A 14,376-nucleotide genomic window follows, 5' to 3' on the forward strand; every position below is an offset into this window, starting at 1 on the left:
CACTAGTTTACATCTAATTAATAAAATTAAATGGTTGACTAAAACTGTGGAAGTGAAGCATGTCCGATGCAAAAACGAGCAATTTTTGCTTTGAAAATACATACTCTAAAACAAAAGATAACACATTCTTATCAGAAGCATTTTAATACCAAGCACCCCAGTTCATGAAGTCATAATGTCTTATGGTATAACTAAAACGAAGAAACCCAGTTGAGGACGGCAGCAACTTGGTGGGAGGGCACAAGTTGCTCAGACACGCAGTCTTCTGCGCTGCGAGGGACGTTAAATGTGACGTGCCGTGGCATGCCGTGTGCCGAGATTTCGGTGTACGTTAAAGAACAATCAGGTTGGCAAAGTTGATCCACGGACCAGACCATTGTGGTATCGCTCATGACAACAGTTGTCTCGCAATGTAAAGCCCCGAATTATCATTATTACTAAAATGATCCTGAGGCAGAGATCTCAGGCTGCCAGACATATGAACCTGTTATCAAATTAACAATCTGTATCACTTTTACAAGATTTGTATCAGTAAATCAGTAGATCCCATATCCTTTCACTTTCTTTCCCTATCTAGATCGCAGTCAAAATCATTATTTTCTCATTACTGTTTCGTAGTACAACAACCTTCTATAGGTTATTGTGACAACTAAGTCCTCAAATGCCTCAAAGGCATTCACAATTACTTGACATGTTCTTTGACTTGTACATTATTAGTGATGTACAACTTGCATTAATTCTGTTATTTTATTCTTTCGATCATTATTACAGCTATATACGCATATATCTCATGAATGCCTTCCCTAGTCCCATGTAATACCCCTCAGGGCCCTCAGATCCTGAAGCGTTGTAACTCTAAGCGACACACATGAGAAATGATCAAATCAAGTAATTATTTCAAACAAGATCTGGAATTGGGGTAGTTGGTACTTATACATATAGGCGACCACAGTAACCAAGAAACGGGACACAAACACAAGACACCATACCGCACGAATTACGAAACTCACAACCTCAGTTTATTTGAGACAAACATGTTATACACACATAAAGGATGACAATCAAAGACAAGACCCATCCTTATCCAGTCATGCTTCCCGGCTGGAACATGATCTCATCCTAGACAGAAGGAAAAGCGCGCAGACTAGCTGGTGCATGACTAAACGAAGAAGCCCAGACAGGGGGCACGAAGGAAGACGAAACAGACAAAATCTCAAACAACACAGCAAAAATTGAAATCAACCTATACATAGGGTTTCGCGTTTTCAGTTTTAATCGAAAAACATGGAAAAACATATGCCGGGTAAATTTTCCCTCATTTGGTTTTAATCGAAAAACATCGAATACAGAGGAACATTCCAGGAACCATGACAGATAAATTGCTGCACATGCCCAGCTTAAGATTCCAGCATGCCTTCCTTTATTACTTGCAAGCTTTCCTTTATTAATCTTCTTTTCTTGGTATTTGCTATGGTTGGATGACCTGCGACCACATTGACTGTTCAATCCAGGGTCAATCCTTTTGCCCCAGATCGGGTGCGCTGGTCACAATCTCATTCTTCTGCCACTGTAGGTGCCCCACCACGCTTATGAACCTTTTAGGGACGTGACGTCAAGTAGCATCTCGGTCACAGGCCTTTAGTTTAGTGGAGAGGTTACGACAGTACATACACCTCCACTTTCCACGTACGGCGGTCCTCTCTTTCCGCGGCACCCGAGATGGGAAGAAAAAGGAAGAGGGCCTAGGACTACGTTAACAACTCGATGCTTCGCATTGTAAATCGTAAAGAGTGCGCAATCTGACAAGAACCTCGGCAAGTATGCTTGCATTTATTACAATAAGCTTAAATGAGTTGTGCTTTCGTTGGTTTCGTGAATGTGCCATCACCTCGCTGTGGAGAAATAAAGTTTCTTTTGTGATGTCACAAAACTGGTAATTCGCATTGGTTGTTGTTGTTAAGGCTGCGTTAGACGCGCACAGCATTGAAATTACATTGTAATTGCTATTCGCCGGAAACTGTTGGGTAAACCACGTACACGCAAGGGAAACCATAAAAAAACACTGATTTCACGAAAATTAATAAACGTCAAGAAACATATGCCAAATCCCCAAAAAAATAAACATCGAAAGCGCGGAACCCTACCTATACAGTGAGCCCTCGTTAATATGGCCCCCGATAATATGACATACTCACTTTATGACAGTTTTTCTTGGGAACCGTTCTGCCGCCACGTAAATCCACCTCATTAGTATGTGCTTATCTGACTATGGCTGAGATTTTTGGCACAAGTAGGGTAAAACACAGATATCAGCTTGTCGTTATTATGCCCACGTCATATGACCTGCTCAGTAGCCCCAGGGAGAGACTACCACACACCCTCAGACAGAGGGTGTCACGTGTTAAAGTAGGGCGCCAAGGTTTGAGTGACTGCTGATGTTGTTGGCCTCGTAATTACTCGTAGCGCTTTTCAGACTACGGGACCTGGTCGCACTGTGCTGCTGTCATACATGTAAGAATGGCCAGAACGAAGTGATCTCTTTGCGACCAGCTGAGTGTGCGTTCCTCCTTAGTATGACAATTCGCTTTATAACCTCATATTAATGAGGGTTCACTGTGTACCCAAAAAATCTCACAGGCAAGGGAGGGGAATGAGTGAGGTTGATACATGGGTTGCTTACACATCCGTCTGTACCCCCAGTTCCTTTATCAAAAAGGCCTCACATATCTCCCTATCTAACTGATTACGGAAGGCAGTTTCAATGGTTGTTCCATGAAACAAAGGTACGCAAACCACAAGCTTTGCAGTGAATACACAAACGACCTGAGGGGACACTGGAGTTAATCGAAGCTGCGTGCTCTCTTATTCTCGCGTTATCACATCTTCCGGAGTGTCCCACGTACACTTTTCTGCAGGACAGTGGAATGCAGTATACAACCCCTTTCCGGCATTCCACCCAACGGATTTTGTGGTTCACCTGGCAATCTGCCTTCTGTGAAAAACACACTCTTTTTGATCCTGGTGGCAAAATTGCAAGTGTCCAGTTTTGAAAATGCTAGGTAGTTGGAGTAGATTTACACATATGGTGTGTCAGCCTATTTGTGTGGCGATATGCTGTACGCGCCGCATGGTAGGACTGCGGATAATTTCGACCACCTGAGCTCCTTTTGAAGTGTGTAGGAAATCTCAAGACACAGTGCAGGAAGCAACATTTCCCTCCCCACACTACTACTGTCGTCGGCCAGAATTGAACCCGTGATCTTGAGCTCAGCAAGCCAACAGGTTACAGACTGAGCTACCAAAGCCAGCATCCTCTGCGCTGATAGGCTGGATATCGTAGGTTCACTGCAATTGGCTCATCAATGCAGACACATCACAGTCACCATCGACTGAATCGCAAAGTTTGTTGAAGCAAAGGCAGTCACTTACCATTGACAGAACCACTAACAGAACTGCCTTATATGCTGCTGCTTCTTTTTGTGCAGCTGTGCAAAAGTTCTGGCCTTTATGATAAAGGAACGGGGAAGGGGGGAATAAGAATGTGCCTTGCCTTTGATGATGTCATATTCAGCTATGGAGCAAACGTACTTACAAGCAGGGAAGGGTAACGGTAATGGTAACGGAAACAGAAACGGTATATTACCGAAATTGGAGTTGGTAACGACAACGGAAACGCATACCATGGTCCTCCATTACCGGAAACAGAAACAGAAACGAAAATTATCGTCCGGTATTGAATTCGGGTAATGGCTATTCCTGTTGTGCGATGACATTTGAACGACTTTTCATTTTAGTTTAGTATTATGATGATTCCATCCCGGTAATGATCTAAATACTACACACGAGAGCATGGAAACAAAGCGCAACATTGGATCTGGAGGGTGCATCCCTCGCTTACCTCGTCCCAGTCCTCAAAACAACAACAACTTTATTTCAGGATGATGGGTGGGGAGCTTCATCGCCGGGGGCGATACTCTACCCCATTGCTGGAGGTGAAGCACCCAGCCCAGTCCTCATAAGTCCATGACATCAACACATGACTATACTCCACCATAGCACGAGGATGACAGCATACAATTTCTAGTTGTTTATTTTTTACTTTTTTTCATTTTACCGTGGCTATGACAGTATTATTTACTATTGAGTGTCCGCTTATGAATGCGACACTGGATGAAGGTCACGCCCATCTTGAGTTGCTGGACTCAAAGTGAGTGAAGACTGAAGACATGTCCCTACTTCTTTTTTTTTATCTTGCAAGATGTGCGCATCCCAACGACGTAAAATTACTTGTGCAGTGTGTACGTGTCACACCAAAGCAGCACTTGGGCAAAACAGGGGGCTGAATATAGTCCAATTGCCGGGAGTAGACATCTTTACTAGTTTGAACCGCACCGGCTTTCAACAAACATAACAAAATACAGTTAACGTTTCGGGTCCCATTCGGGTCCCATCATCAGAATGATGCTGTCCTGGTCGTCACCGGGTATTTACGTAGAAGAGGAGCGTAGCATTCTGGGAGGGGGCCTGGTTGTCGATTGATAGCTTCTTTTGTTTTCTTTATGTGCCATGACTCCAGTTGTCTCCTCACCCCCTATTTGTTCTTTTTCGCCAGAATGCATGGGTTGTCAAGGTCTAACACGTGTCCTGTTTTGCGCGCGTGTTCACACAGTTCTGTTGGGTTTGTTGCTGATTTCTCGATATCTTTCTTGTGTTCCTTCATTCTTGTTCGTGTTTTCCTTCCTGTTTCTCCGATGTACACGGCAGGGCAATCTTGACAAGATACCTTGTATACAACGCCTCGTTCTTCTTCCGGTGGTGAGCCCATTTAAGCCCACGACAACACTGAGGAACGTACTAAGCCACCCCAAGGACAGAACACCACCGGAAGAAGAACGAGGCGTTGTATACAAGGTATCTTGTCAAGATTGCCCTGCCGTGTACATCGGAGAAACAGGAAGGAAAACACGAACAAGAATGAAGGAACACAAGAAAGATATCGAGAAATCAGCAACAAACCCAACAGAACTGTGTGAACACATGCGCAAAACAGGACACGTGTTAGACCTTGACAACCCATGCATTCTGGCGAAAAAGAACAAATGGGGGGTGAGGAGACAACTGGAGTCATGGCACATAAAGAAAACAAAAGAAGCTATCAATTGACAACCAGGCCCCCTCCCAGAATGCTACGCTCCTCTTCTACGTAAATACCCGGTGACGACCAGGACAGCGTCATTCTGATGATGGGACCCGAATGGGACCCGAAACGTTAACTGTATTTTGTTATGTTTGTTGAAAGCCGGTGCGGTTCAAACTAGTAAAAAACAGGGGGCTGACAGAGCCGGACTGGCTGTCCTCCAACAGCTCTGTAACAGCCGTTCCGTTTACGGAAACAGTAACGGAAACGAAATTGAAAGGCTGGTATCAGAAACGGTTAACGGAAACGAAAATATAGCAGTAACGAAAATATGTCCATTACGCTTCCCTGCTTACAAGAAAGACAAACTATGCAGTTGTGAGTTTCGCAGTTCATTCGGTGTGATGTTTGGAGTTTGGATCCAGTTTCTTGGTTTATCTGATTGCCTACATGTGGTTATTTCATTTTCATTTATCTGCCACTCTCTACGAGGGAACCACACAAGCAGTGTATGGAAAGGCTCATCATGAAATCGCTCAAAGCAGAAGCCTCAGACCAGGAACAGCCAATATTACGAACAGTGCAATACAAACTGGCAGTACAACAAAACCTGTTTAAAATATTGGTGGTGGCCAATCACAGGTTAATTCCCTGATCTATCGTCACTACTGGATTTTCTACTTTTTGTCACGAGCCAGCGGCACAGTTGATTGACAGACAGGATTTGTGTCTTTAGGAATTAAATGAAGACACACACACATCTGGCATTAAAGAAACTATGCTTGGAAGGAATGATTCATTGATGTGATGATATGAGGTTTCCAGAACTTGTTCTGTGATGTGGGAAAAAACGATTTGATAAAACACGATCCAGTGATACAGTTGACTGACCTACAGGTTTTTCTCTTCTTAAAAATTAAAAGAAGACACGCACATCTGGCATTACAGAAACTATGCGTGGAAGAAATGATTCATTGATCTGACAGTACGATGGTTAGATAACTTGTTCTGGGGGGTGTGGGAAAAAAACAATTGGATAAAACGGCCGTCACCAATTAGATGAAACAGCGTGCGATGAAATGTCCCAGAACCTAAGCGCACATGTGCACATGACAATGCCGTTAAGAAGAGGCACATAATAAATGAGTTATGCACGTACACTGCATTTGTGTTCAGTGAGTGCGACCTGAAATGCGGGGTGTCAACATTTTGAGTTCCTCACAAGTCGAGCGTTCACAATTTAGCGTCTCTAATCGCGAGCCCCAACCCCACTTATTGCCTCGCGATACATCTCTCCCAAAATGGAATATTGAAGTAGTTCGATATGTCGGCTCTTCTGAGATAAAACAATGAAAATACAAGTACCTTTATATCGAATTGTCCTGACTCTTTCTTCGTTACATTGTCATTCGCGCCAACCTAACGTTTGCCTTTACATTTCCATGCTTTCTGCCATGCGCATTCCGAAAGTGGCGCCGCGTGGGGTAAGTGCCGCCGCGACTGGACTGGCAAGAAAGGAAAACGCAAATACATTAATTCCGTTCACTATTAATATTTGAGAAATCTTTTATGCTGACAGTTTTAAAGAATTTAATATTTTACGATAAAGATTAGAGACAGGAAGAAATGCTGTTTTACTGTCGCTACGTGCTACGTCACGTGTGGCGTCAATAAGAAACGTAAACAAACGTGCACATTGCATCTCATCACGCTCGTCCCCGTTTTGTGTGCTCCCAAATACCATTCATTTCGGTATTTTGCCATTATTATTATTATACCATTCCAGAGTTTGTAAACATATTTCCGTGCATTTCGCGTCTACAAGACCCCCAAAATGACACGAGAAGGCTCAAAAACTAAGCTTTCGAGGCATCTTCTGGATATGAAGGTAAATGCTCGCATTTTGCTCTCATCCACTCGCGTTCAAGCTGTGTCTAACACGATATCACGTTACTTTAGTTTATGCAAAAGAGCAAAGAAAAAGCCGAAAAGGATGCAGAAGCAGAAGAAGAGCAAGCATTATTTAGCAGCCAAATAACAGACAAAATGAAAAAGAGCGGGTATGTTGATTTGTGAGTTGCTTATATCCCCCATCGTTTTTTCAAACAGCACCAGGAAGTAACAGGCAGCGCTCGACATACATGTCCCAAAGAAAACCGAAACTATGTGTTTCGGGTTTCCATTGGTGTTGTAATGACTCTTGTGGATCTATTGATCTTTGTACAAATACCTTGCACACAATGATCAGAGTCTCAATCGAGACTACATAAACATTTCTGGAATGCAACACACCAGCCAGAACTTCGAAGGGAGAAAATGCCCAAACAATGTTAAAGTATTCCATGCAGAACATGACCAGACTTCATTTGACATCACCCTTTATCTTAGTAAATACTGCTACAAAATCTGATATAGTTGAGCAAGAAGGCAGCTTAGCGTAAAAACTCACGCCGAATATATCCCACAGATTTTGGTTAGACCCCTTGAACAACCATATAAATTTCACGTGGGAAAAGTGTAATAAAAATTGTACCTCTTTCAGAATAGAATATGTCTTTGAAGAAAGCTACGTACCATGCGTAGGACTTCTTCAAGGGAGAATGTCTTTTAAAGGACGCAACCCAGAAATTGAGGTAGACATCTGTATTCGTGATATATGCTGCTGGTGTTGATCACAATGCACTTTTATTTGCAGCGGCTCATGCGAGAAAATGAAATTAATGACCCGGCGTATTCCAAGATGGGCGGAATCACAGACGAGGAAATGGCATCGAGGTTTGTCCATGTTTATTTAGGATGCGACACTTTGGGGCAGAAGCTTGCAGCACTGTAACTGTGTACGAACTTACAAAGTGATTTTGAATTCAATTGAGTATGTGATCTGAACATGGGGGTTTCCATTCTGCTGAACAACCTTTGTGCATGCTCTTACAACTGTTTGTACATTTGTGCAACCTTATAGTTGACGAACTTAATTGCTGTGCGTTGTAGTATAGAACTGTGCTATAGTCATTTTAATACCAAAACAAATACACAACATGAATAGTAACGTAAAAGAACCAAATACATATGCAGCATGCATTCAGATGTACCATGTGTGTTGGGATTCAACCCAGTAAAACTCGTTCTTCCCCACGATTTTTTATTATCGTCACTTCGGGTGAAACCCGAAAAAAAAACCTGGGAATCAAACTCGCCAAAGTGAGAAGTGTTCTCAAATGTGAGATTCTTTTTTTTTTTTTTTTTTTTTCGTGCAGAAGTTTGTCATATGATATCGCCTAAACTTACCGTTTCACAGCTCTTGAAATAAAACATAATGTTTACCCCCCAGATATGGGAAAAACATACAACACGAAAACACAGGCATCTACATATGCAAAAAGAATCCTCATATGAAGCAGCACTCACTCTGTTACATACACTCCCTTGTGACATTTTTGGGATGACGCACGCAGCTCCGGAATGACTACAGTATATTCTGTTTAAAAGAGAGTCTGCTTCGGTTCAAAATATGAAGTTAGTACAGTAGAACCTTTATATAATGAACCTGGACATAGTAAAGACATGGTTATAGTGAAGTAAACCTGCAGTCCTAACCTGTTGAAACCCCAGCCATGAACTACTGATGTAGTGTAGGTACCGATACAGTGAATTTTTTTAGTGGTCCGCCCAACTGCACTATAAAGAGGTTCTACTGTGTTCGGTATTTTTGATTTGGAATTCTAACAGAGTACATAATTATTGGACGGCTGCCAGATTTCAATGTTTCATGCTCTTGGGCACTTTGAGGCTTGTGTTGTGTTTGTGTGTTCCAGCCTCAGAACAGTTACTTTACACAATTATTCACTTCAGTATTCGTACAGCCCATGTGCTATATATTGTTCCTATCGCTCAATATTAAACAGGGAGCAATAGCAAATTGCTGAGGAACAGAACCTGCACTAGGGAACATTTGTCACAGTGAGCGGCAACAACAACAAAAGGGGAAAAAAGATGACATGGTGTCCACCACAGCAGTGTGGGAGACGTCCTTGTAAAGCTTGGAACTGATCAGTTACTTCCTGGCAGCACAGCATGAAAAAGTTAAACCTCTGTTTGCATTCCTTTGCAGGTACTCCACACTTGTAGGCAGTATGGCTAAAAAGTTCCAAAAGAAACGACAACGACCTGAAATGACTCCCTCGAGTAAAAAGGATTCCCAACGGCCAGCAAAGACGAGGAAGTTCATGAAGCCATCTGATGACGCATAATTTCCATTGTGGAGTCCTAAACCTTGACATGTATGTCACACAGGCATACTAAGCACAAACATAGTATTTTTCATTAAGAACATGCGTGCAAACGGATGGATTAATAAAACTGTGTGCTTTCCAAAAAGGAATGCCTTCAGCTGCTGACATGAGAGAAATAATTTTAGAGAATGTGTTCATTATACAGTGGTAGCTATACAGAGCGCTAGAAGAGTCAAAGTAGCGCTGACGTATTATGGTTCATGTTCCATTTCAATATCGCTGCCATTTCTAGTGTTGGCGCGTGAGCGCAGCTGTCAAAGGACGACGCGCGCGCAAGAGAGAGGGGGTCGACACCCGAGACGAGCGAGACGGCCGTGGGAATCTACGGAATCTATCCGGGGCATTCTACATTACACATTTGGCAATGCCAGACGTCTTTCCTGATTAAAGTTTCGTTGTTGTTGTTGTTTTTTTTTTCTCCTCCTTTTCCGATTCTGTTTTTGTTATCCCGACATTTGACATTCCTTTGGTAGCTAAGTGCCACCATTCTACAAGTCGGCTTCACCTAACGCATGCGTGCACAAGGTGAAACCACCTTTACGGTACTGTCAGTGTGGTGTGCGGTAGATCCCTGCGCGGATGAGAATTTTGGCATCCGCATCCGACCCGCATCCGCGCACACGTTATCCGCATCCGATCCGCACCGCAGCATACACAACAATTTACATCCGCATCTGATCCGCTGAGCAAAATGCACCATCCGCATCCGATCCGCAAAATCCGCACGTTTCGAAGGACGCGTAAAGACCGCAGGAAGCATATGTTGGTATAATTTCGGATGCCTCCATGCTGTCACGGAAGGACTCACAAAGACAAGCAAAGGTAAACATGTCAACAAACGCGATATGGAGAGACTTCTGGAACGTGCGTGGAACGCTACCTCGTCGGTGGTCGCATGGTTCGAGACGCCAGAATGCTTTATCTTCCATCTTGGCCGTGCATGGTCAAAGCGAACCCGAGCATGCGCTCGCTGTCGGCGCGCGATACAAATGAATTGCTCGTGGAAAAATCACACCGCGCGGTATAGCCGCATCCGATCCGCACGCCGCAGAAAGTTCTAAATTTTCATCCGAATCCGCAAGTATCTTGCGGATATCCGCTTCCATCCGCGGATAGTGCAGGGCTCTAGTGTACAGCAGTGACGTAGCCAGAGGGGGGTTTCGGGGATTGAAACCCCCCTCAAAATCGTACCTTTCGTAATGTATTTGGGAAAGGGAAAACGATGATTAAATCCTCTCCCTTATAAACCCTCTCCCTTGTAAAGTTTCCATAGAACCCCTCCCGAAATATTTCTCTGGCTACGCTATGGTGTTCGACGAAGTGTGCATTTCTTCGTGGCTGTAGTTTGGTAACTGTAAGAGTTGTACTTTTTAGAAACCTCGCGAATATTGTGCATTTCCAACTCAGTGGAATAGCCACCCGACAGAGACTCGGGGAAGGCACGTTGGACGGGGGATACTTGACACCTCAGGGGGTCTTCGCGACCAGGATGCTCGCTGTCAATAAATCAGTAGAGTGGGCCAGGGAAGATGCACTGGCCAAAGTTGCATGGTGCACGGGATGACAGCTTGGTCCGTTACCCATAAATACCGAGTAGTGGGCGGACAATTAGGAGGTGCCTGGTTCGGTCTAACTAGGCCAACCATGAGTTGGAGATGTTTGGACCGGGCTTCTGGGATTGGTGTTTGCTGGCGGAGGTTGTGTCTCAAATGTCACCCTTTTAAGCGGAGGACACACGAAAACCTGTGTGTGGAAGCCGCAACGACTTGATGAAGACGAGGCGAAAGCCCCGTGACTTCAATCGCTATAGTATTGTCTTGTGTATAGTTATGTAAATAACTATACGTAAATAAAGCCCAGTTATTGTTCGAGAATACCGCCTGTCGGACGTCTCTTGGGAATATCTCCAATCTGTGAGCACATCAACGGACCACCTTCCAGCAACAACGGAAGAAACTTTACTGTAACGATCTGCGTTGGATCTGCCTAGACCTCGGCGGTTTTGACCCTCGCCCAGTCAAGTTTACTCACCGCCCGCCCAGTCGGCTCGCTCACTCACCGGCCGGAAGAGAGATTTTGTTTCATGCGGCCGACTGATGCCATGCCGGTGGGAAGTAGTAGCCTGCTGTAGGAATATGAAAGAGTTAGCGGGTGATTTTCGATCGTTAGTACGACACCGGCGTGAAGTCTGTCGCTAGCGTGTTACTAGTGACTAGCCAATTCCGCGAGAGGATTCTTTTATGGGGGCACATCCTTCAGAGATCGAATTGTCCTCCAGATCTTTGTGGCCGGGTCAAACGGTGAAAGATGTTTACAAAACGTACGCCAACGCTTCCGGTCTTCTTTCTTATGTTCCCGTGTTACTTTAGTTTTCATCCGGCGGTATGCTACAATGTCAAGAAGTTGCCCTGTTCGACGAGCCGTTCTTTCTGCTCAGCGACGTAATGCCCTAAGGTGGTTAATTGCTGGAGAATGACCGACGTGACCTGTTACCCTTTTAGAGAGGACCACCGCGTCCTGAATAGCGCAACGAATGGCTTGCTTGCGAGAGAGCCTCTGGGTACATACCTGTGTGCACAGATGTTCGGAGGCCGGCATGAAAGAGTCTCCAGTTCGTAAAAGAAATGAGCCCAGTAGTGGCTGAGATAAGAAGTCTATCGTGCGAAATATATAGAGGAAAGTGGTCACTATCTCGGGTGTCGACATCGGTAGCGCTGAGCACCACGAAAGATCCAATACATCGAGTGACGTTAGTGATTGCATAAGTTGGCTGTCGGTTGTTAAGTAGACACACATGAGCATTCTCCATTGCTTCCAACAACCTCTTTCCCCGTCCATCCGTCCTACGACTTCCCCAGACCATATGATGACCATTGAAGTCACCCAGCACGAGCGCTGGGGATTCCAGTGAATTGAATAGACGTTCGAGGTCAGTCCACGAAACCTGTACCGCGGGACGTAGATAGATACTGACGACTGTTAACAGCATGTGCCGAAGGCGGATCTTGCAGGTGACATAATCATAAGAGCGATGACAAACTGACCCTATGGGTGCAGCAACGAGGTCATTACGAACGTATAGCGCTGTTCTGCTCTCAGAGGATTGATGAGATCGATAGATTGTATATCCATTATAACGCGGTGTGCAGCATCGATGCCATGTTCGCATACAGCTATCAAAGGGAACTTGTACTGTTGTAGATGAGATTTAAAATCAGAGAACTTGTTACATATAGGCTGCGAGGATTCCACTGCATCGCTATGGCTTTTCTATACAATTCCATCATGCTGAAGTAAAGATAATGCCTCCAATGCCAGAAGCGCTTGAACCTCGAGCAGTTGCAACGCACTATAGGAAATGCAGTGACAATTGCCTTGACTGCCGCGAGTACCGCAGAGAAGAGTGTCAAAGAAGGCATAGCTTCGGTGGCTGATGGTGGTATTTGTCTCCTCGTGCCTGGTGGTTCTGTCACACTGGCGTAAGCGCGTGTAATCTGCCTTGATGAACCAGGGGGTCTTGGGTGTTCTGCAACCTTCGTTCGCCTTGTGCAGACCGAGGTGGGAGTGCAGGAAAGTCGTGTTCATTTGTACTAGACGTGTCGGTGGCACTACCACCCCTGGGAGCGTTCGACGGAAGTCGTAGTATCCGATCCTAGTGTCTTTTTGTGGCGGCTGTTTTCGCGGGACATAAAGAGAACGATGCAGGATGGCCGGATTTACAGTTAGCACACGTTGGCTCTCTCTTATTGTTACAGTCTGGTCTGCGGTGAGGCCCAGCGCATATGCCACACCACCTCGGCAATTTCGAGCAATATGGCCAAATCGTTGGCAGTTATAGCAATGCATGGGGCCTTCTATGTATTCGTGGACGATGAAGGTCCGAAATCAGAGGGCAATCCAGTGTGGAAGACGGATTGTGGGTTGAAAAGTCAGGATGACGCTGCGTAACGGGGTACACGTCACTGCCATCTTCTGTCATGGAATGCCGAACCTGTCGCCTTGCAGATATAACCCCTGCGTCTTTGAGGTAGATCACGAGATCGTCATTCGAGTACTCTTTAGGTATACAGCATAAACCTTGCCCATATTTCCTGCGTACGATTCAATTCTGACGTACGATTGAGGTATTGATGGTAAACACAGGGATTCCAGCTAAACACTTAGCTGACGAAAGGTTGCGGACAGCAGCTTCAATCTGGACGGAGACCAAGAGAGAACCATCTCGGGTGGAAACGGTAGTGTATAACCTGTTGTTGGGCTAGCAGGCGTATCTCACTAGCGACTGCATTGGGATTCACCTTCCAGAAGAAGTAGTCACTAGATGCTGGCCGAAATAGTACAGGCATACCACCGGCTCGGTTCTTCCTGTAGGTAACAGTGGTGAACGGGTCATGAAGAGAAGTGGCAGTGTTGGCATCGTTCATCTCATCCGTCTGTTGGGGAGCGGCCGGTACCGAAGTGTCCATGGCGTTACCAGGAACATGTGTGTCCTGTGTGTGTGAACATGATTGTCGACATCACCCGAGGAAGGGCTCTCTACCCGTTGTCGTTTGGCAGGGCTGGCGGGGACGTGTTGACCTATAGGAAGCGTCATACAGACATCGGACCTCCCGTCCATATTACGGCGGGAGGTCCCCTTTTCCCCATATTAACGTTCTCCAGTGCGCGTATTGGTGACTGAATTTGCACTTTTGCAAGTTGGTTTTGGGGATTTTTTGGATTTTACCCCAAGCGACGATGATGCGAGTTGAGGGGTAAAAATGGATTTAAAGGGCGATGTGCCCGAGCAACCTGTAACGCGCCACCAAGTTGCTGGCGTTCTCAGCCAGATTCGGATCCGTAAGCCTTGGGATTTGTAGAGTAGGCGAACACATTATCAATTGACCCGCTGAGGCCTTTGCAGGCTGTTGCCGCGCAGGCGCGTACCTGCGGCTATGGACAGCACAG

The 14,376-nt window shown here is 45.2% G+C and overlaps 2 protein-coding genes across 3 annotated transcripts in view; one reads left to right on the forward strand and one right to left on the reverse strand.

Annotated features, from left to right (window-relative positions):
- Nucleotides 1–6,624, reverse strand: part of LOC135378289 (putative ATP-dependent RNA helicase TDRD12) — a 206,405-nt gene extending 199,781 nt beyond the window's left edge. Inside the window, exon 1 of the mRNA XM_064611282.1 lies at nucleotides 6,503–6,624. The gene's annotated coding sequence lies outside the window, so the exon portion shown is untranslated. The remainder of the gene's footprint in view (nucleotides 1–6,502) is intronic.
- Nucleotides 6,625–6,808: 184 nt separating this feature from the next.
- On the forward strand, nucleotides 6,809–9,766 carry LOC135399307 (M-phase phosphoprotein 6-like). 2 transcript variants are annotated; one of them, XM_064631168.1, is made up of 6 exons: nucleotides 6,809–7,025; nucleotides 7,097–7,197; nucleotides 7,680–7,770; nucleotides 7,833–7,912; nucleotides 9,249–9,417; nucleotides 9,662–9,766. In XM_064631168.1, the coding sequence occupies exons 1-5, from the start codon at nucleotides 6,972–6,974 to the stop codon at nucleotides 9,385–9,387; spliced, it is 465 nt and encodes a 154-aa protein (XP_064487238.1). In that variant the 5' UTR covers nucleotides 6,809–6,971; the 3' UTR covers nucleotides 9,388–9,417; nucleotides 9,662–9,766. The 2 variants fall into 2 exon arrangements, with proteins under 2 accessions (XP_064487238.1, XP_064487229.1); XM_064631159.1 differs by lacking the exon at nucleotides 9,662–9,766 and having other exon boundaries at nucleotides 9,249–9,534.
- The last annotated feature ends 4,610 nt before the right edge of the window (nucleotides 9,767–14,376 follow it).

Source organism: Ornithodoros turicata, chromosome 1, assembly GCF_037126465.1.
Source record: "Ornithodoros turicata isolate Travis chromosome 1, ASM3712646v1, whole genome shotgun sequence".
Lineage (NCBI taxonomy): Eukaryota > Metazoa > Arthropoda > Arachnida > Ixodida > Argasidae > Ornithodoros > Ornithodoros turicata.

What these genes read in the sequence shown, in the direction of transcription:
- LOC135399307 (XM_064631168.1), top strand. Translation starts at nt 6,972, where the DNA reads ATGACACGAGAAGGCTCAAAAACTAAGCTTTCGAGGCATCTTCTGGAT. An exon ending in GACAAAATGAAAAAGAGCGG is followed by an intron (nt 7,198 to 7,679) that starts GTATGTTGATTT and finishes TACCTCTTTCAG; the next exon opens with AATAGAATATGTCTTTGAAG. An exon ending in GACGAGGAAATGGCATCGAG is followed by an intron (nt 7,913 to 9,248) that starts GTTTGTCCATGT and finishes ATTCCTTTGCAG; the next exon opens with GTACTCCACACTTGTAGGCA.